The 22,411-nt window shown below is 47.7% G+C and overlaps 1 protein-coding gene across 1 annotated transcript in view; it reads left to right on the top strand.

The window, feature by feature from the left end:
* The window catches only part of CFAP54 (cilia and flagella associated protein 54), a 311,880-nt gene that overhangs the window by 274,206 nt on the left and 15,263 nt on the right, over nt 1–22,411 (top strand). Inside the window, 3 exon segments of the mRNA XM_054987752.1 lie at nt 7,311–7,493; nt 10,062–10,270; nt 11,813–11,844. Coding sequence (XP_054843727.1) covers nt 7,311–7,493; nt 10,062–10,270; nt 11,813–11,844 — 424 coding nt within the window.

Here is a 22,411-nt window from a genome sequence, read left to right as displayed (position 1 = left end):
CTCAGCAGGTAAATACACACCGAGTTCTAGATTACTCAGTCAAGTAAGTCAAGTCACATATTACAAGGGAAAGAAGAAAACAGTCAAATTGATGGAAGACAATTGTTTATGTATCAGTTCCAAATATGATTATACAGGTTGAAAGAAGACTATTTTAAGTAATTAATAAATTTGCTTTTGGGTAAGATACAGTTAACACATTATAGTCTTAATGAGGGACAGAAATGGGAAGGAATTACTTCCTTTTCAATTGCTGGCAGCAGAGTAGCTTGCATGTAATCACTCAGAGTATAACCCCTGAGTAGCCATGGACATGAAACGGGAAAAAACCCGAAATGAGAGGTTTGTGTTTTGTCATGTTTTACGAATCGCGAACCACGAAATTGACCCATTTTGCGAATTGATTTGTTAGTTTTGTGATTCGTCAAAACCAGGGCCATTTCAACGGCTCCCTTCACCCAGAGATTTTATTTATTTATTATTTATTATTTATTTTATTTAACTCAGCAGGCTCAGGGCGGATTACAATTGGTATAGTAATTTAAAATACATATAACTTTAAAACCACATAAATATTTAAAACACACAGCAGCAGACTTCTCCAATAACCACCACCCAACCATCTCCAAAGTATTTAACAGGCTGAGTGGGTAGGGGGGCATGTTTCCCTCTAGTCGGCTGGTGGGGAGGCCCAACCAGTGTCAACCATACGCCTGGTGTAACAGCTTCGTCTTGCATGCCCGGCGGAAGGATAACAAATCCAGCCGGGCCCTAGTCTCTTTAGAAAGAGCGTTCGACCAGGTTGGAGCAAGGACCAAAAAGGCCCTGGCCCTGGTCGATGCTAGGCAGGCCTCCCTGGAGCCAGGGACCATTAACAGCTGTTTGTCGCTGGATTGAAGTGTCCCCTGGGGCTCATATAGGGAGAGGCTGTCCTGCAGATACGCCAGTCCCAGTCCACATAGGGCTTTATAGGTTAATACCAAAACCTTGAATCTGATCCGGTACTCCACCAGTAACCAGTGCAGCTGGCACAATACCGGTGTAACGTGTGCTTTAGAAGGCACTCCGGTGATGACACGTGCCGCCACATTTTGGACCAGTTGTAACCGCCAGATCAAGTTCAAGGGAAGCCCTGCGTAGAGCGCATTACAGTAGTCTAACCTAGATGTGACCATTGCCGGGACCACTGAAGTTAAGTCGCGGGTCAAAAGATAGGGGGCGAGTTGTCTGGTCTGCCGGCGATGGAAGTACAATGACCTGGCAGCTGCCATGACCTGGGCCTCCATTTTCAAGGAGGCATCCAGGATCACCCCCAGGCTCTTAACTCTTGGAGCTGGTGTAAGCACCGCCCCATCGAGTGTAGGATGCCTGGGCCCCAAATCCACACTCCCACGACTCAAGTACAGGATCTCCATCTTCGAGGGGTTTAACTTCAGCCAACTCTGCCTCAACCATCCAGCCATGGCTTCAAAAGCATGCTCTAGGACATCATGGGTTGATCCAGCCGGCCGTCCATCAACAGGTATAGCTGGGCGTCATTAGTGTACTGATGACACCCAAGTCTGAACCTTCGCACCAGCTGGGCGAGGGGGCGCATATAGACATTGAACAATAACGGAGAGAGTATTGCCCCCTGCTGCACACCACATACTAGTGGAGAGCAGGATGACAACTTCTCCCCTAGCGCCACCCTCTGTCCCCTACGGTGGAGAAGGGAGACAAGCCACTGTAATGCCATCCCTTGAATTCCCACGTCGGCGAGGCGGTGGGTCAGAAGATCATAATCGACTGTATTAAATGCTGCCGAAATATCTAGTAAAATCAGCAATGCCGTTCCACCTCAATCCAGGTGTCTGCAAAGATTGTCTGTGAGGGCAACCAGCAGTGTCTCGGTCCTATGGCTTAGGTGGAAGCCGGACTGGAAGGGATCCAGGGCTGATGTCTCCTTCAGAAAACACTGCAACTGTTTCTCCACCGCCCACTCAATCACCTTACCCAGAAACGGGAGGTTCGAGACTGGGCGGTAACTGAGCGGGTCGGCTGGATCCAGTGAAGGTTTCTTTAATAGGGGCCTCAGCATAGCCTCCTTTAGTGCCCTGGGGAAAACCCCGGAGCCCAAGGATGTGTTGATAATAGCCTCCAAGCAATCCCATAGATCACCAACACTGGCTTTCACCAGCCACGATAGACACGGGTCCAGGAGGTAAGTGGTAGGCCTCAGACTTGCCCAGTTCGTGCCAAACTTGCAGGGAGATTTCAGCAGGTTCTCCTCCACTCACCCTCCCAGTTTGGCCAAGATTGCAATATATTGACCGGTACGCAAGTGCTGCCAGAGTGCTTGACTGAAACAAGGACCGGGACTTGCTAGGTTAGGAGGAGGACGAAGGATTACCAGCTGCAGTATGGAGCTGGGCCAGGAAGATGGAGTGAGGGATGTACGCAGGCAGGGACAGTCCCAAGAGTTTGGGATCTGGACTGGAGGAGCTGGATGTTTCTCCAAAATCTTGCAATTCATCCTGAGATGTGCCCTTCGGGGGGCTGTCTCCCTCACACTGGGACATGCATGGGAGGGAAGGATGGACGCCTCCCCCTTGGGGGGAGGAAATTCTACATGCCCGGGGGGCCGTCTCCCTCACCCTGGAATGTGCATGGAAGGGAAGAATGGATGGATGGACGCCTCCCCCTTTGAAGGAGGGCATTCTAAATGCCTGGGGGGGCGTCTCCTTCACCCCGGAACGTTCATAGGAGGGAAGGACAGACGGACGCCTCCCCCTTTGCTGAAGGAAATTCTACATGCCTGATGGGGCCCTCCCCCACCCTGGGATGTGTATGGATCGGATAGATGGACAGATGCGATCAGAACGGCCGCAGACAAAACCCACCTGCCAGACATGGCGGCACTGAATGGATGGAGGCTGGGTGGTTGGTACTATACTTGAATGGAAGGCTGGCTGGCTGGATGGATGCCTCCCACATTTAGGGGAGGAGAGCCCTAAACCACCACACAGACACCTTGCCAGGTGGCACAGGTGCTCAGATGTAAATAAAAAAAACAAAAGCGAGTGTGAGACCTCAGCAGAGGAACCCACCAAGCTGTGCCCCATAGTCAGGCAGTGGCCCTGAGACTGAGGGATGAGACAGAGTCCCCAAACACCGTACAGAAACTTTCTTGTGCATGGATTGGACGGATGGGCAGATATATCCCCCATTAGGAGGAGGTTATTCTTAACTCCCTGGGGGGTTTCTCCCCCAACCCGGGACGTGAAAGTTAAGGAACAGCTGCCGATAAAAAACCTACCTGCTGGACATGGCAGTTCTGACAGAACCCATGTCCCGGGGCTTGGAGGGGAAGAAACAGTCCCCCGAACAGAGCAGGGCATGCAGTAAATGCCTCAGCAAACATGCCCCTGCAAAAGAGTGGCAGCTTCCAAGAGAACCCATTCACCATATGTGGTGGCACTCCCCTTTGGGGGAGGAAATTCTAAATGCCCGGGGGCAGTCTCCCTCACCCTGGGACGTGTATGGGAGGGAAGGACAGACGGATGGATGGATGCCTCCCCCTTTGGGGGAGGAAATTCTAAATGCCCAGGAGGGGCCGTCTTCCTCATCCTGGGACAGCAGAGTAGCACAACGGAATCATGCCCACCAGTCACCTCCACACGGTACAGGTTCACAAAATAAGGCCTCTGCATGGAGACCGTAGGGCAGCACAGGTGAACTATGCCCTTTCCCCCTGCCAGGGACTAACAGCACCCACCTGCTGGACATGGCAGCACCAGCAGAACTCCTGTCCCATGTCAGAGAGAGGAAGAGACAGTCCCTTGCACGGAGACAGCAGGGCAGCACAGCTGAGCTATGCCTGTCCCCCATGCTGAGGAGTCGTTGCTGCCAATGCCCACAGTACCCACCTTCCGGACATAGTGGTACCGATGAATGCCCTCCACATTCTCTGAAGAGGGACCAGTGTTCAATATAAGACTCTGCCTCCTGTCAGTAAAACTCACCAGTTGGGCTTGGCAGCATTGATGGATGCCTCCCGCTCTTTGGTTTGCGACAGTACCTACCACAGCACACAATTGAAACAGCCCCTCCCTGTGAGGAGATATTTGACAGTGCTACAGACCAACTGACACGGCCTTCCTCTACAAGGATGTGTGAGTGGCCCAGACAGAGTCTGACAGTGTACCACTTTTGGTGCAGGAGGGACATAACCCACAGACCCCTTACAATTCAGGACAGGTGCTCCAAGAAAGAATATCAGTCCTGTGAGCTCTTGGGTGAGGATCCCACTAAGTTGGGCCACAGAGCTAGGTGGTGGCCCCGAGATTGGCACCCAAGCGTGCACAGACACCTTGCCGTTCAAGTCAAGTGCTCAAAGAAAGAGCAAGGAGGAACAAAAACAAAAGGTTGTCCTGTGTGAGCCTCCAAGGGAGGTGCCCACATTCAGCTTTGCCCCAGAGTCAGGCAATGGCCCCGAGACTGGCGCCCAAACAGCGCACAGAGACAGGTGCTCAAAGCAAGAGTAAGGAGGAACACAAACAAAACAGTTGTCCTGTGTTCCCCCCGGTGGAGGTGTCTACTCAACTATGACCCAGATTCCCCCAACAAATCAGCAGTAGCACTCAGACACCTTCCCATGCAGGAAAATGGCAGAAAACAAGAGTGAAAGAGTAAATAAAACAAAAAGAAGAATGAGCGACTGAGCCCTCGCAACAGAAGCACAGGAGGAAGCTTTTCCCTGGAGCCTGATAGTAGGTGGATGGACACACATCGATCCGGGGTGGCTCAGGGCCCAGATAAGTCCAGGTCCAGATAAGTCCAGATAAGTCCAGATAAGTCCAGGTCCAGGGAGGAGTACCCAAGCAGGAGGAGGTTGACCTTAATAAAGGACAACATATGCACCAGGTCCGGGTGCAGACATGAACGGCAGGGACAGAGAAGGTCTCCTAGGTGGGAGAATACCTGCTCACTCTGGACACTGGTGGGAGGGCAGGAGAGGATGTCAGTGGCCACTATGGAGACGTCCAGCCAGATGGCAGACTTTCATGCCCAATACTCCAGGGGGTTGGTGTGGGGGGGCTTGGTGGGCTCGGCAAGGTACTCTCGCACCATGGCCCCCACCGAGTCCTCCGCCCTGAAAGACGCACCAACCTTGCTGGTGTCAACTGTACACTTCCTCCCCCCACGACCACCCTTGCCCTTCATTCCATGCCTCATAGTGCTGCACACAAAAATAAGTTGGAAGTAAAAGAAACAAGATAATTTCAAGGAGTTTCCACCCTCAGGCGATGAAGCCACACAAAGTTGTGCCCCACAGACAGGCAGTGACCCTGGGACTGGGGTTGGGGGGAGAGCCCCTAAACACCACAAAGACACCTGCCCAGGCAGGAGAGGTGCTCAAAATAAAAATGAGATGCACACAGTGGGTGCACAAAACAAGAGTGAGCTGCACCAGACAAGAGCACAAGAGAGAAAGGAAACAGAAGAGAGTGAGGACCTCTGGAACCCACACAAAGCTGGGCCCCAGAGATGGGCAGTGGCCCTGAAACTAGGCTTGGAGGGAGAGGCCCTAAACCCAAACCAAAGGAAACAGAAAGAGTGTGAGCCCTCAAAAGAGCAGAGAAAGAATTGAGAAGAAACAAAGACAAGCAAATAGGCCTAGGCCCCAGAGCCAGGCTAAGGCCTGAACTAGGTTGGGGTGGGGTGGAGGAAAAACACCCTTACCCAAAGTCCTTCCCACAGCAAGGCCAAGAGCTGGAAATAAGAGGCTTCTTTCAGTCTCTTTTAAAGCAGCAGCAGCCAAAAGCACAATTCCAAATCCACACTCTCTCTCACTCCAGTCCCAGCAACAGGTCCTCCTCCCTCTGCCTCTGTCTACTAGGACTGAAACACGAGGCAGAGAGAGGTGCCTTTTATAAAAAACGCTGACAGGAGGTCTGTGGTTTGCTGACAGACCTGCCTAACAGGGTTTGGAGGGGTGAGATTGGTGTGCCCATGGCTATAGAAGGCCCACTTCCTTTGTTGCCTAGGGGATTAACCTCCTGTTCCTGGCTGTATAGGGCAGAATGAAAGCTCTCCAGATGGCTAGGAAAGCTGCCAATCAAGGGTAAGTAGGCTATGATTGGGGGTTCCAATGGCAACAAAAGATCTGGGCCCATTGTTGCCTAGGGAATCAATGGATCGGCACCAGCCTATCTGAAATTACAAATCGTTCACAAACTGAACAAAACAAGTCATAAAGTCGTGAATTTCATGATAAACACGACCCCACAAAATGCAGTTTCGTGATGAAATTTGCTTCATATTTCTATTCGTGCCCATGTCTACTCCTGAATTGGCCCACGGTGAGGATTTCATAATGGTCTTTGGTAGTGCAGTTCAGAATGCTTGGTGTCTGTATATTTGTGTGTGTGCACACATACTACTTGCACTCTTTATCTCTTTATTATTACAGCACTTAGCCAGTACGTTAACCATAAAATTTAAGTGCACATTTTACAACCAATTGAAACATGAAGCATATAAGTATATACAATTTAAAAACATATTTTCCTAATATCTATCAAAATTTGTAAAAACCAGGAAGTCAGCATAGTTCTAAGCAAGCAACCGAAATGGAGGTCTACACTCTAATGGGCTTTAACGACCAGAGCACAAAATTTCGCTATCTGGTGTAATGCAGTAAAATCTGAGTTTAACAGCAGTTTCTCTAATTTTTTCTTATCCGAATGTTCTGAGATACCATCCAGAAAGGGAATAATAAATCTCATACGTGCTTCCTTATAGAAAGGGCATCTCAGGAAAACATGTTCCTGGGTTTCAACCTCCCCAAGTATGCAAGGACATAGCCTTTCATTCCAAGGAATCTTGTTAAATCTGCCATCCAGAACAGCAGAGGGTAAGGCAGAACATCTGGCCAAAGTAAGCGCTCTCCTGAGATTATTTACCTCCAGAATGGATAAATAAGAATGGATAAATAATACTTGCACATGTGCTATGATACCCTTCCTGGGGGGAAAATCCACTTCTAAAAGTTCTCAAGCAGGCTGCATTGTACACAATTTGGCTTTATTATGGTATGAATGAAAAAGCATGTTCACAATTATTGTTCTGCCATGCATACTAAAAGAGGCTATATGAGCTGTTTTGAGGGTTCTTGCTGGTCCCAAACTGGCAGCCTTCGTACCTCAAAAATGGCTTGATTGGGCTCTGTTTTGCATTGTGCATAGGATAGTCATGAAAATTACTACTTGACAAGACTGTATTGTTGTTGAGAATCAGAATGATGATAAATATGTTTGGGTTTCCAGGTGGATACGGAGTTACCTATAAAGTCCCTTCCATAGAGGCTTTTGCTCAAGGGCACGAGGATTTTGATGGAACTGAAAGTTTTTCATATGAGGATTCCCAGTCTAGACTGAAGATAACATGGGTCCACTTAATTCGCTACAATACTTACTTAAACAGGCTCTTGAACGTGAGCCCCTTGCTTGGTAGGAACTAATTTGCTTTTAGAGGACTAGTATTCTTAAGGGCTAATATTCTTTATGTTGCGTTTTGACAGGGTTTTTTTTGGAACAACAAAAATTATTTTCCTGTTGCTACTATTGTAGTAGTAGCTCAGATCTAGAATTAGTCACTTGATAATTACACGGATGTGAGGAGGCAGAAGGAGGGGCTCCTTATTACAGGAGAGAGGTTTTTTCCACTTTTTCTCTTCCCTTTTACCCAATTTTGCTAATAAGGAAAACCATCTACCTTTTTTCTTTGCAAAGGGCTATCCGATTTGATTTGTGGATTTCTATCTGCCCTTTTTATTTTTTTTTATTATTTATTTAATACATTTATCTCCTACCTTTCTCCGCAACTGGGACCCAAAGTGGCCCACATTGTTTGCCTGTTCTCCATTTATCCTCATAACCCTGTGAAGTACGTTAGGCTGAGAGAGTGTGATTGGTCCAAGATCACCAAGTGAGTTTCCAAGGTAGAGCAGGGATTTGAAATTCGATCTCCCAAATCCTAGGGTGACACTCCACCACACTGGCTGTCTTTTGTGAACTAAAAAGAAATAACTTCAGAACTGTTTTTTTTTTTAAAAAAAAAGCCTTCCCCCCTTGTTGAGAGGATGGATGTTACCTACCATGTTATTTATTTTCCATGGTGCTGCTGTGCAGTCTCCAGAAAAACCCATTTTGCAAATGTTTCAGTGCTTCAAGCTGAAGTCTAGAAACAAGCCTCCAGATGCTTAACCAACACTATCATGTATGTGTATACATTTTATTGCAACTGTTGTGGGTGCCTATTGGGTAGCTCCAAAGAAAGAAACTGTGAGCGGAACTACAAGTGACAAAAGGCACAGGTTGGACACTTGTCAGCTTCCCTCAAGTTTTGATGGGAAATGTAGGCAGCTTGGTGGAATGTTGGACAAGTGACAGTTGAAAAGTCCATTGGACAGCAGTCAGAGAGCCAAGCTGCAAGACTAGGATGGCTACATTTCCCATCAAAACTTGAGGGAAGCTGACAAGTGTCCAACCTGTGCCTTTTGTCACTTGTAGTTCGGCTCTAAGTGCCCAGTATCATAGCTCCCCCCCCATCTCATAGCTTTACAGTACTATCTCTGAATTTCTGAAAAGCTATTTGGATACAGCCTTAGTGACCACTCAAAAGATTTCGAGTGAAAACAATCTCTTTCATATGAATCTATTTTGGAAATTAATTCAGTTGAAATATATGCAATTATATCAGTCCAAAAGAACTGCAATTTGGCTATGATTTGGGATTGTTATACTAAGACCATAGCACAACAGAAGTGTTCTAGTTTAATGAAGTGGCCTTTGCATACTCTTCACTGCTGCTAATGCCCACTGGTGCCTAGCAGTAGGGAAGTATGCACTGTCCCTAGTTTTCTCTATACTTTCCTGTTCCTGGAACTGACCTGATTGGCTTGCTTGATTTTTGAGATGTGGATGATTTTGTAGTATTGGGTAGAGTGGGGCAGGGGGAAGAAAGCAAGATAGTAGCAGAGTGTGGATCTGTCAAATCCCACACATAAGTTATGGCGACCGCCTTTCCACATTGTAACCCACCCTAAATTTCTCTTCACAGGTTTTGGGGCTTCCCAGGCAGTAAAGGTCACAACATGCCACCTGTCTAACCTCTATTATCAGTCAGAGAGCCCTGACTCAAATACATGCTGGGTCCCCTCTCAGGGGCTCCACCAATCAGGCAGCCTGTTCCCTTTATTTGTTTCCACTCACCTAACTACAGCCCAGAGCTACTGGGGGAAGGGAACTTAAGAGTTTACTTCCCATATATACTCTGTTATCATATACTTAAACTTGGCCCGTTGGTTGTAACCAGTGTTTGAGGTTTGTGTGTGTGTGATAGTTTCCCTCAGCCAACAACTCCAAGCCAGCCAGGATCAAACAGAAACAACAACAACAAAAAACCTTTTATGTACAACATAGGAGTGAATGTTTTCAAAACTCATGTATATTTTAGCTAAACAGGGAATGATGTAACAGAACAGATTAACAGCCAACTATCTTTCTGTTACCTCCCTTAGCAGGGTCCCAAACCCTTCTGTCCTCTCTAACTCCCTCCAACAGATTCCAGTTGTCACTGGCCCAGCATTTTGTCTGCTCTCATTGGTTGTTTCTTAGGAGAGGTGGAGCTGAGATCAATCCTGTTCATTACATAAGTATTTCTAGAGATCCTTGGGCCTGCAACAGGCCCCTTATTAAAACCCTGAGAAAACCTAATGCCGCTATTACCAGAAATATTTTAATTCTATAGTAGAGATGATATTGCAGAAATTTTCACTTAAAATAGTTACTCCTAGCCTCTAAAATGTACCCGTGTTTTCTTTCAGCAAGAGAGATCTGTATACTTGATGACAAAACAATACATTTGTCCAGAGTATTAAAAGAAGCATTTCAGTGGTACTGAATTTTAATGCAATTCATTGCCTGTTTTGTACATAAACATACAGTAAGATCAAAATGTTTATATTACTAATGCCTTCAGTAGAATTAGTCATTACATGTCCTCTCTTTCCACAGCAGTTCCAAAAACAGCAGAAGGCTTGTTTGCTAAAGAAAATATGTTGTTCACGTCAGTGTTTGACATAGGAACCACCCTACGCTTAGCAGAAATGCATTCTTTCTTAAAAATCTACTTGCCTGTATATTCTGCCTGCTGCCTTCAGGATCCACCCAAACAACTACATAGTTTTGGACAGATGCGTGGGAGCATAGCTGCTCTTACAAAGGTATCTTGATTTTAAATATACATCAACACATGTTTTGATAACCACTCTATAGCACTCATATCTCTGGGTTCAAAGGATCCCAAGCAGAGCTTGGCTGATGGAATAGATCTTTCCTACCTCCTTTCTCCTGCAGCCATCTGTTCTCCAAAGTGCTGAGGACTGAGGAATTTCCAGGAATAATGTCAGATTCATTAATGTCAGATTCAATAATGTCCGCAGTAAGAGGGGGAATTACAGACAATTGCTGCCTCCCTTGCATGAGTGGAAGTGCCCTTCTGCTTGCAGAGGAAAACCTTGACCCAACCTTTTGTTTATTTGCTTGCTTATTTGAAATCTTTATAAAATCTAACTCTCTCCAATATTGAGAACCAAGGCAATTAAAATCATAATTTTAAACATTTCAACAGCACATTTTTGAACACTTCAGTAACAAATATAGGATCCCTGTGGCGTAGAGTGGTAAGCTGCAGTACTGCAGCTCAAGCTCTGCTCACGACCTGAGTTAGATCCTGGCGGAAGCCGGGTCCAAATAGCCAGCTCAAGATTGACTCAGCCTTCCATCCTTCCGAGGTTGGTAAAATGAGTACCCAGTTTCCTGGGGGTAAAGTGTAGATGACTGGGGAAAGCAATGGCAAACCACCTCGTAACAAAAGTCTGCCAAGAAAACATGGTGATGCGACGTCCCCCCATGGGTCAGTAATGACTTGGTGCTTGCACAGGGGACTACCTTTACCTACCAGTAACAGATCTGCACAATTAAAACAATTTTCATCTTAACTCAAGAACTGTGTCTGGGGTCTGAGGCTCAGCCCCCAGATTTACTGGGAGGAGGGGGCAAGAGGCAACTGGGAGACAGCTCCCCAGCCGCCCCAACGGGGACATACCGGCAACAGAGGTGAGGAAAGACGCACCCAAATCTCAGAGGGTCAGACAGGGCAGGTGGAAGCCAGCTAGCCCCACCCTCCAGTGGGAGGCTGGGAGCCTGGCAGGGAGAGTAAGTACAGGCAGGAGAAGACCAGACTGGAGGGAGAAGGCATAGGAATCAGGGACAGCTAGCCAGCAGCAAGCCAGCCAGCAATCTTACCAGCAGTGGAGGAAAGGCAGCACAGGGCCACGCCCCAACCTGCAGGCAGGCTAGAAGGGATTGGCAAGGACCAGGTGAGGCTGGGAGCAAAGCAACCACAGGTGGGTCTGCCTGAGGCAAGCAGCAAAGAAAGCCCGGCAGCCAGCAAAGAAGGCACAGGTGTGCCTGCCCAGAGCAGCCAGCAAAGCAGCCCCAGGTGCAGCTGCCAAGGACAGCCAGGGCCATGGCTAGAGGGCTGGGGGCATGGCTGGCAGGTGGAGCTGGGAATAGGTAAAGTGATATAAGGGAAGCCCACCCATGGGGTGGGGGTGGAGAGTGACAGAGTAAGAGAGTGTCAGTCAGTATAAGTGTGAGAGAAGGAGGTATATATTCGGTATGGAGAGAAGGCAGTAGGCAGGCAAGGCGGAGGAGCAGACGAGAGGGTGAGGTATACTCCCCCTCTGGCCGTTGTCCAGAAGCCTGCATCAAGCCTACAGGAGGCCTCACAGAAGTCCTTAACAGGCACTGAGGCAGTCCAAGCATCACAACTGGAGCAGGGCAAGGCCACTTACAGGCAGTTCATGTGCAGTGCTAGGGCACACAGCACAGCTATAGCCTAGACAGGGCTGGGTGGAGACGATGCCCACAGGCACTCGGCAGGCCAACAGGTGCAGCTATGCCCGGGCGCAGACCTGACAAACTGATAAGCCTGAAGAGTCTGCAAATGCCCATATAAAAAATTGTTGACTGAATGCCAAGAGTGTGGAAGGCTTTTCTCACAAGGAGACTGTTGCAAAGTACAGGAGTTGCTTCTGTAAAGGCCTGGGCACTGGCAGCAGCAGTATGTATTTTTGCACAAGAGGGCTCAGAAAGAACCTGTAGCTCTGATGATCAGAGTGACTGCACTCTGAATATCAATGATATTATGTGATACCTTGCATTTCAAAGCAAGGTATCTCATTTCAAAGCTTTGGCTCCGCTCCAGCCACAACCACGGCTGCCACTCCATTGGGGGGTGACCATGTCCTGAGGGCGGTGGTGGATCTGCCACTGCAGGTGCTGCTGAATGGCCCTCTCATGGGAAAGTGCTCATCAACTACATCTGAATATTCTGCTGCTGCTACTGTGGCTGTATGGAGATCTGATCTTGTGAGGGAGACAGTCGAGAAGCTGCATGCCCACCATAACACTGGAGCTATGAGACCAAGCACCCAAGCACCCTGACCTGCAGCTGTGCTCTCTCCTCTGCTGGAGGGGGGCTATCTGTGACCTTGACATGGGAAGCTAGAAGCCGCCCCCATAAAAAAACAACTGTGACACACGAGGCTCACTTCGCGACTACCTCTTGGGCAGACATGGGCCATGTTGGCTCATGGGCAGGGGCAACGCCCCTCCCCCACTGTTGAACCTCAACCACAGAGGCCAGCATTTGGGGAGTGCCTCTGGTGAGGTTAGAGGAGGGGCCAGCTTCTCAGCTCCTTCTTACTTGTTGGTGTGTCCTCACCCTTCACTGAGCCAGGACTCAGGATGGGTTATCTGTATTGGAACTTGAGACAGAGTTATTAGTCAGACATTCAGGAATTAACTCTCTTTCCAGCTGTGAGTGTGAGGTACACCCTGATTTTCACAAAGTTCCCCCTGCACACTCTTGCCCCATGCTCTAAGCTCCTGTGGCAGAGGGCTCTCAGGCAGAGCCTCTGGCTATCCCTATTTATCTGGGTCCAGTTTGGTGTAGTGGATAAGAGCATGGGACTCTAATCTGGAGAGCTGGGTTTGATTCCCCCCCTCCTCCACTTGAAGCCAGCTGTGGGTGACCTTGGGTCAGTCACAGCTTCTAGAAGCTCTCTCAGCCCCACCCACCTCACAGGGTGATTATTGTTGTGGGGATAATAATAACATACTTTGTAAACCTCTCTGAGTGGGCGTTAAGTTGTCCTGAAGGGCAGTATATAAATCGAATATTATTATTATTATTGTATTGCAGATCACTCTATTGCATCTCCATAATTATATTTCAGATGCAGTTTATTTTAGCAGCTGTGATGGATTGCATATTTAAAAATTTTTGGAAGGGCTATACACATATAGCTGCAGGACTGTTAAGGGTTAATCCCTCACAGAATCAGAATGCTTTGAGTGGCAGGCTACTCCAAAGAGTCTGGGTAGCATGAACTTGAAAGAGGAGGGTCTGTTTTCAGTCCTAGCAGAGAGAGATCAAGTGTGAAGAGTTGGGAGGCAGAGTCCTAATGACGAGCAGTTTTAACACCGGCAGGAGAACTGGGGAAATTTGGAAAGGTTTGGGAAATAGGTGCAGACTCCCAAACGGGCCAAAGAAAGGGGATAGATCTTCTAAGGAGAAAAGATTTTCCCTACTCAGTCACTCTGGAGAGTGAAGAGATCCCTAGTCGGGGGTGGTTGGAAACTGCCTGTTGAGACCTTCAGATTCAGTTAATGACTGAAGAAAAGAACTGGTGTTTGGACAGAAGGAGATTGGGGTACTAGAAATTGGGTGCCAGCATTCCTAACTCCAGCAGAGAGAGAATAATAAAAGAAAGGATACTAGAATGCTTGGGGGGGGGAAACAAGGGAACAAAAGCCTCAAAACAGAAGCCTTTAAGTATCTGTGAAGAGTGTAAAAACTGAAGTCTGCACATGTTCTGAGTTTACCTCATTCATATATATATATATAAATTACCTCAGACATTTTTAACTCCTAATTTCACTTGACCTTTCCCTTCTAAAGTAAATAAAAGTATTTAATTATTTTTGGATTTTTAAAAAACATCTCCGGTGCCATTTCTGTTGTTTAAGGATGAGGGAACGTCATGTCAGCTAATAACCAAACATGCTTTAGAATCCATATGTTGTTTCTGACAGTTATAAAAATTTGAACCTTCTCAAGTGATAGATAAAATTAGCATTGTAAATTACAGGTCATTTAGCCTTGGGATCATATGATACATCACTCATAGCAAATCAAATTGCAAAATATTGACATTCTTGGAGGTTTTATTTTTGCACAGCATTGAGACTTAAAGTTTGCTTCAGGCTGGTACAGTTTGGAACTGATTTTTCTACTAACAGTTCTCTGTAGCGAAGAGATCTACAGAATTAATATTTCTCTATTGTTTTTATATAATCAGAATTATATATGTGGTTTATTTCAGAATTATATTATGTGGTTTATTTCTTAAACCACAATTTTAATCCTTTGAGGACTTTGAGGTTAAAGAAAGCTGTAATGGAATGGCAATAGGTCTAAATGATCTTTCATATCATGCTTTCAAGAAGTACTGAGCAAGTTATCTTACAATATCTTTTTACTTTATACAATCCAATTCTCCGGTGGTCCAAGAAGTGGAGCAATTCATACTTTTGGGAATGTAGCTCTTCCTCTCTGATGCAGGGTCAGCTGACTCTTTTGGTCTCGGAGGGGAGGAGCTCATTTCTGGGATCTCCAGATTTTCTTGCCCTGTTGATGAGTAGGATGGCTCCAACTACACTCTCAAAAGAGCAGCGATCCCAGTAAAGAATGACGACAACCAACTGGGAAAAGAAGGATCAACGACTGGCTCTAAGGCTCTTCTGGCTCTTCCCGAGTTGCTGAGTAAGTGGCATGAAGCGTCTGAGCTGACGGTCCTAGGCGCTGCTTAGGCCCATGGACTTCAGACTCCCACCCCCCACGAAACACTGGAAGGCAGTGATCACTAGACCCTTGGTGCAGCGTGGACTCCCGACGAGGACCATAGCCAGCAGGCTAGATCCTCCCTCCCCACCATTGGACTAATGGGGAGGTGTGGTTGAGTCCGCGGTGGCCCAGCGCAGAGCAGGGAAGAGGCGAACTGACCTCATCCCCTCCCTCGAGCTCTACTGGAACAGACTGCAAGCCAGGACCACATTGGCCATCTGGACCTGGTAAGACTACCTTGTTCAGAGGGGGAGAGGAGAGGCCTAAAAGAGGGGAATTTCATGGCTTTCACTTTCGATTCTAAACTTGGTGGGAAGAAACCCCCCAGCAGTCCTGTCTTCCAAAGCAGGCCTCGCTGCCCCTGCGGGTGTGGGAGGTGTTGTATGTGATTTGGAACTCCCCAATTTGCCAGCCTCTACTGAGGGAAGAGGGAGAAAAGGCACAGGACCTGGACCTGACAAATGAAGATGCAAAAGCAAATTTGCTTGCATGGCTTAGAACAGAGATTTAAAAAGAATTTAGGGAAGCTCTAAGGGAACAGGCCCAGGGCAGTACTGCCTGTGGATCCTCAGATAGACAGGAGGGAGGTTGGTGTCTAAAGGAGAAAAAAGGGCTGATGCCTCACATTCTCCCCTGAGAGCTAAGAGAAAGAATATAAAGGAGGGCAAAACTTGCAGAAAGCATAGCCCCCAGTTAGACACTCAATCCAAGGACTCTAAGGAGTTAGATTCCTCCTCAGATAGGGAAGAAGGCATATTATCGGAGGAGGGGAAGCAGTTTCCACAATGCACACAATGCTCTTTCCACAAGAACTTTATGCTAGAATGCTTCCCAAGGTATTAAGGGCACTGGAAATAACTCACAAGCCCAAGGGAAAAGAGGACTGAATCCAGATTTCCCGGAGGGATCAGAGAGGGTGGGGGTGGCACCTTCTGAGATTCCCCTTTTGGCAGCATTTTACAATCTGATAAAGGCAGAATGGGAGGCACCAGCCAAACCTAAAGCCACCCATGCAATATTTAATGAGTTCTATTCATTAGTATTGGAGGCTGCTAGAAAAATCAGACTCCCTCTAGTGGATGACCCGGTGACCAGCCTTGCATCCAATTTGGTACTACCAATTAGGGATGTGCGTTTCGGCATTCAGAATGCCGAAAGAATGCCGAAACAAAAGTGTTTCGGCTTCTTTCGGGGAATGCCGAAACGTTTCGGGGAATGCCGAAACGTTTCGGGTAGCCGAAAGAAAAAAGCCGAAACGTTTCGGGATTCTTTCGGCTTTCTTTCGGCTTTTCTATGGGAAAATGCCTCCGTCTTCCAGGACGCCTGGAGGAGGCATTTTCCCACCGAATAAGCCCAAAATTGGTGGGGACCTTTCTCTAACCCTTCTCTAACAACCACCCAAGTTTCAGACAGATTGGACTTTGGGGGGCCATGTTATGGCCCCCCAAAGCAGGTCCCCCCATCCTCCCATAAGAAAGCGAAGGAGCAGCATATTGTTAGCATGCTGCTGCTGATCTTTCTTCATTATTTCCTATGGGGAAAAAATGAAGAGGCAGGCTTCCTTTGCCAGGGGTGGCATTTTGCATGCAAAATGCCCCCCAGCCCTCAGGGGCCCTTCTCCCACCCCTCCTCCCACCCCCCACCAAGGCTCAGCCTGCTCCCACTTGGGGGGGCCATTTCATGGCCTCCCCAAGTAGGTGCTCTAATCTCTACCACTGACAGCTGGGGGAGGCTTGTGTTGTCAGGGGTGGCATTTTGCATGCAAAATGCCCCCCAACCCTCTGGGGCCCTTCTCCCACCCCTCCTCCCACCCCCCACCAAGGCTCAGCCTGCTCCCACTTGGGGGGGCATTTCATGGCCTCCCCAAGTAGGTGCTCTGCTCTCATCTCTACCACTGACAGCTGGGGGAGGCTTGTGTTGCCAGGGGTGGCATTTTGCATGCAAAATGCCCCCCAGCCCTCTGGGGCCCTTCTCCCACCCTTCCTCCCACCCCCCACCAAGGCTCAGACTGCTCCCACTTGGGGGGGGGCATTTCATGGCATCCCCAAGTAGGTCCTCTCAGCCCCTAAAGTCCACCCCTTACAGCCCCACACAAACCCAATTCCCCCCCAGCTGCCACACACAGACCCAAATCCCCACATTAGCCCCTCACAGACCCAAATCCACCCCCACCTGCCCCACACCCATAACCCCAGGAACAGGCTGGCAAAGGCCAGCCCTCTCCCTTTGTTCCCTATGCTGGGAACTTCTAAACTCTCTTTCCCTAGGCAATTCTGCACAGCCCAGGGGTGCCACAATGGTGGGCACACTTCTGAGTGCCAGCTGGTCCCTGTGAAAGAGCACCTGAACCACAGACACCCTCCCTCAAATTCCCCCACCACCTACAGGGATGGCTGGCCAGCCAGCCCCATTGTTCCCTATGATGGGAACCAACTGCACAACAAAGAATAAAACAAGAACAACACAAAATAAAGTTTTAAATTTTTTTTCTCCCTTCCAAAGTACAAGTAGGCAAAGCAATATGACACATTACACCAGCAGTCCCCCACACAGAAAAATAACACAACTCACTTAACATCAGAGAATCACAAAGCATGATACCTGTCAAAAACACTTTATTTCTTGAACAGCTTTAGGTTACACTGCAGGGGGGAACACCAAAGGGCATGGCAGCACTATCTTACACAAAAATAACACAACTCACTTAACATCAGAGAATCACAAAAACACAATTCCTGTCAAAAACACTTTATTTCTTGAACAGCTTTAGGTTACACAGCAGGGGGGAACACCAAAGGGCATGGCAGCACTATCTTACACAAAAATAACACAACTCACTTAACATCAGAGAATCACAAAAGCACAATTCCTGTCAAAAACACTTTATTTCTTGAACAGCTTTAGGCTACACAGCAGGGGGGGGGACACCAAAGGGCATGGAAGCAGTATCTTACACAAAAATAACACAACTCACTTCACATTAAAGAATCACCCCAAAAAATAGCTGTCAAAAGCACTTTATTTCTGTAACTGCTTTAGGTTACACAGTAGGAAGGCACCGCAGAGCAGGAAAGCAGTGTACTACGCAAAAATAACACAACTCACTTCACATTAAAGAATCACACAAACACAATTGCTGTCAAAAACGGTGAAGTGGGTTGTATTATTTTTTGTAGTACATTGCTATCATGCCCTGTTGTGCCCTCCTACTGTGTAACCTAAAGCTGTTCAAGAAATAAAGTGTTTTTGCCAGGAATTGTGTTTTTGTGATTCTCTGATGTTAAGTGAGTTGTGTTATTTTTGTGTAAGATAGCTGCCATGCCCTTTGGTGTTCCCCCCTGCTGTGTAACCTAAAGCTGTTCAAGAAATAAAGTGTTTTTGACAGGAATTGTGCTTTGTGATTCTCTGATGTTAAGTGAGTTGTGTTATTTTTGTGTAAGATAGTGCTGCCATGCCCTTTGGTGTTCCCCCCTGCTGTGTAACCTAAAGCTGTTCAAGAAATAAAGTGTTTTTGACAGGAATCATGCTTTGTGATTCTCTGATGTTAAGTGAGTTGTGTTATTTTTGTGTAAGATAGTGCTGCCATGCCCTTTGGTGTTCCCCCCTGCTGTGTAACCTAAAGCTGTTCAAGAAATAAAGTGTTTTTGACAGGAATCATGCTTTGTGATTCTCTGATGTTAAGTGAGTTTTGTTTTAATTTTTCTGTGTGGGGGACTGCTGGTGTACTTTGCCTACTTGTACTTTGGAAGGGAGAAAATAATTTTTTTAAAACTTTATTTTGTGTTGTTCTTGTTTTATTCTTTGTTGTGCAGTTGGTTCCCATCATAGGGAACAATGGGGCTGGCTGGCCAGCCATCTCTGTAGGTGGTGGGGGAATTTGAGGGAGGGTGTCTGTGGTTCAGGTGCTCTTTCACAGGGACCAGCTGGCACTCAGAAGTGTGCCCACCATTGTGGCACCCCTGGGCTGTGCAGAATTGCCCAGGGAAAGAGAGTTTAGAAGTTCCCAGCATAGGGAACAAAGGGAGAGGGCTGGCCTTTGCCAGCCTGTTCCTGGGGTTATGGGTGTAGGGCAGGTGGGGGTGGATTTGGGTCTGTGAGGGGCTAATGTGGGGATTTGGGTCTGTGTGTGGCAGCTGGGGGGGAATTGGGTTTGTGTGGGGCTGTAAGGGGTGGACTTTAGGGGCTGAGAGGACCTACTTGGGGATGCCATGAAATGGCCTCCCCAAGTGGGAGCAGTCTGAGCCTTGGTGGGGGGTGGGAGGAAGGGTGGGAGAAGGGCCCCAGAGGGCTGGGGGGCATTTTGCATGCAAAATGCCACCCCTGGCAACACAAGCCTCCCCCAGCTGTCAGTGGTAGAGATGAGAGCAGAGCACCTACTTGGGGAGGCCATGAAATGCCCCCCCAAGTGGGAGCAGGCTGAGCCTTGGTGGGGGGTGGGAGGAGGGGTGGGAGAAGGGCCCCAGAGGGTTGGGGGGCATTTTGCATGCAAAATGCCACCCCTGGCAACACAAGCCTCCCCCAGCTGTCAGTGGTAGAGATTAGAGCACCTACTTGGGGAGGCCATGAAATGGCCCCCCCAAGTGGGAGCAGGCTGAGCCTTGGTGGGGGGTGGGAGGAGGGGTGGGAGAAGGGCCCCTGAGGGCTGGGGGGCATTTTGCATGCAAAATGCCACCCCTGGCAAAGGAAGCCTGCCTCTTCATTTTTTCCCCATAGGAAATAATGAAGAAAGATCAGCAGCAGCATGCTAACAATATGCTGCTCCTTCGCTTTCTTATGGGAGGATGGGGGGACCTGCTTTGGGGGGCCATAACATGGCCCCCCAAAGTCCAATCTGTCTGAAACTTGGGTGGTTGTTAGAGAAGGGTTAGAGGAAGGTCCCCACCAATTTTGGGCTTATTTGGTGGGAAAATGCCTCCTCCAGGCGTCCTGGAAGACGGAGGCATTTTCCCATAGAAAAAAGCCGAAAGAATGCCGAAATAATGCCGAAAGAATCCCGAAAGTCGAAAGCCGAAAGAGATTCTTGTTTCGGCTTTCGGCTTTAACGATAGAGAATCTTCTTTCGGCTTTCTACTTTCGGCTATAGCCGAAAATTTTTGGCTTGCACACCCCTACTACCAATGGACACTGAAGGGCTACCCAAGGACCCCTGCAACAGAAAGATAGAGCAAGCTCTGCACAGGGGTTTCAAAACATCAGCCAACCCTCTTAGAGCATCAGTGGCAAGCTCACTCTTCACGAGGGCAGTATTTACCTGGGCTTCTGATTTAGCCTCAGCAGACAGCAAAGTTCCTAAAGAAGTGAAGGATTCCCCTGGCGACAGTGTTCGCAGTGGGCACCTCCCTAGATGCCATGCAACTATCTTCCAGAGCAATGTTCTTCAGCGTGACAGCCAGGTGGAACACATGGCTCAAGAACTGCGATGTCGATCACTCAGCCCGGGCCAAGATGGCAGAAATCCCATTTAAGGGGGTCAGCATATTTGGAGAAGCCCTAGGAATGGAAGACAGAGACCTAATGGAAGACAGAGAGAAGAAAAATTTTCTTCCATCAAAAAAAGAAGGAAGGGAAACCAAGAAAAAGATTCCAGTCCTTTCGGGACTCCAAGCGATCCCTGTGCACCGGCAATTCAGGGCCATTGAAGGGTCATTGGCAATCCAAATCCCGAGGTGAGAACAAATCTTACACATTCACCAAGTCCAGCTAGTATGCTAAAGGACCAAAAAAGAGCCAATCAGCATGACTACCTGGAGATGCCAACAATATAGAGGATTAGGGAGCGCTTGCAAAGATTTTCAGAAATATGAAAAACAACTGTAACGAACATATGGGTCCTGGACATAATAACCAATGGCTGCAGTCTGGAATTAGAATCAGCGCCCCCCAACTGCTTCATACAGATTCCAAAGAACCGGTCGAACATGAAACACCTACTCATTAAAAAGGCTGTCCAGCACATGATAGACATAGGAGCCATAGAACCAATACCAGAAGAACATATAACTCGGGGAGTGTATTTGGTGTTCTTCATAATCCTGAAGAAGAATGGGGACATGAGGGCCATTTTGGATCAAAAATGGCTAAGCAAATTCATCAAGATGTGCACATTCAAAAAGGACACCCTAAAATCAATTGTGGCAATCATTCAGGAAAAGGACTTCTTGGCTTCCATCGATCTATCAGAGGCCTACTTGCGAGTCCCGATAAGGGAGGTCCCACTGCAAATTTCTATGATTCACATATGACGGAAATCACTTCCAGTATTGTGCGTTACCCTTTGACCGGGTATTCACGAAGGTATTGGGAGCTTTAGTGGCACACCTGAGGCTTCAGGGCATGTCATTTCCATACCTGGACAACATTCTCCTCAAAGCCCATTCACTAGAGACAGGACTGGAAGCAGTGAAATCCACAAGTGACCATGGATTTGTGATAAATGAAGAGCACTCTGCTTCCCACTCAGAAAATCACCCATCTGGGAGTGGTTATAGACACAATACGAGGCAGAGTGTTCCTGTCACAGGAAAGACAGAAGAACTCCCCACTTTCGATGGAGTTAGTCTGACCCTTGCAGACTTGGTTAAGAGCCTGGGGTTATACTGGATCCAGTGTTAATACTAGAAAAACAAGTTAAGGCAGCAGCAAAAAATGCTTTCTACAACCTCACTCTAGCCTGGAAGATGGCTTCTTATCTTGACACTGCTGACCTGGCCACTTGGATCCATGCTATGCAAACATCAAGGCTTGACTATTGTAATGCTCTATACATTGTTTTGCTCCAGTATTTTTTTCTACTCTGTCTTGGATCCTTGCTAATGGCTTTTGAAATTGTATCTGTTTACCTTATGGTATTGTATTGAAACGTACTTGATACTGACTGTATTAACCTCATACTGTGTAATTCGTCTTGAGTCTCAGTGAGAAGGGCGGACTATAAATAAAATAAATAAACAAACAAATATTATAAACATGACCCAAAAGGAACAGGAAATAGAAGTGATGAGATTAGCACAATTGCTGAGGACCATGGTGTCCTGTCAGGATGTGGTCCAGTGGTCGAGATTCCACGCACTCCCTCTTCAGAGATGTTATAGCCCACAAAAGATACAAACTAGTATGGATACCTACAAATATGTCACAAGAGCTCACCTGGTGGCAGGACCTGACAAGATTCCTGGAAGGGGTTCCTCTTAGGGAACCCAAAAGGGTAATCATGACTACAGATGCGAGCCTGTGGGGCTGGGGAGGACATACCCAGGGAAGAATGTCTCAGGGCACCTGGAAGGAAGTGGAGAGATTCAGGAGCATAAATCTGTTGGAACTCAGGGCCATCAGGAGAGGACTGATGGAATTCCAGGGTCTATTATCAGAATGCCATGTATTAGTGAAAACA

Source organism: Eublepharis macularius, chromosome 9 (assembly GCF_028583425.1).
Source record: "Eublepharis macularius isolate TG4126 chromosome 9, MPM_Emac_v1.0, whole genome shotgun sequence".
Taxonomy (NCBI): domain Eukaryota; kingdom Metazoa; phylum Chordata; class Lepidosauria; order Squamata; family Eublepharidae; genus Eublepharis; species Eublepharis macularius.
Note: the sequence above shows the minus strand (reverse complement) of the source record. Positions and strands in the feature narration are given on the sequence as shown.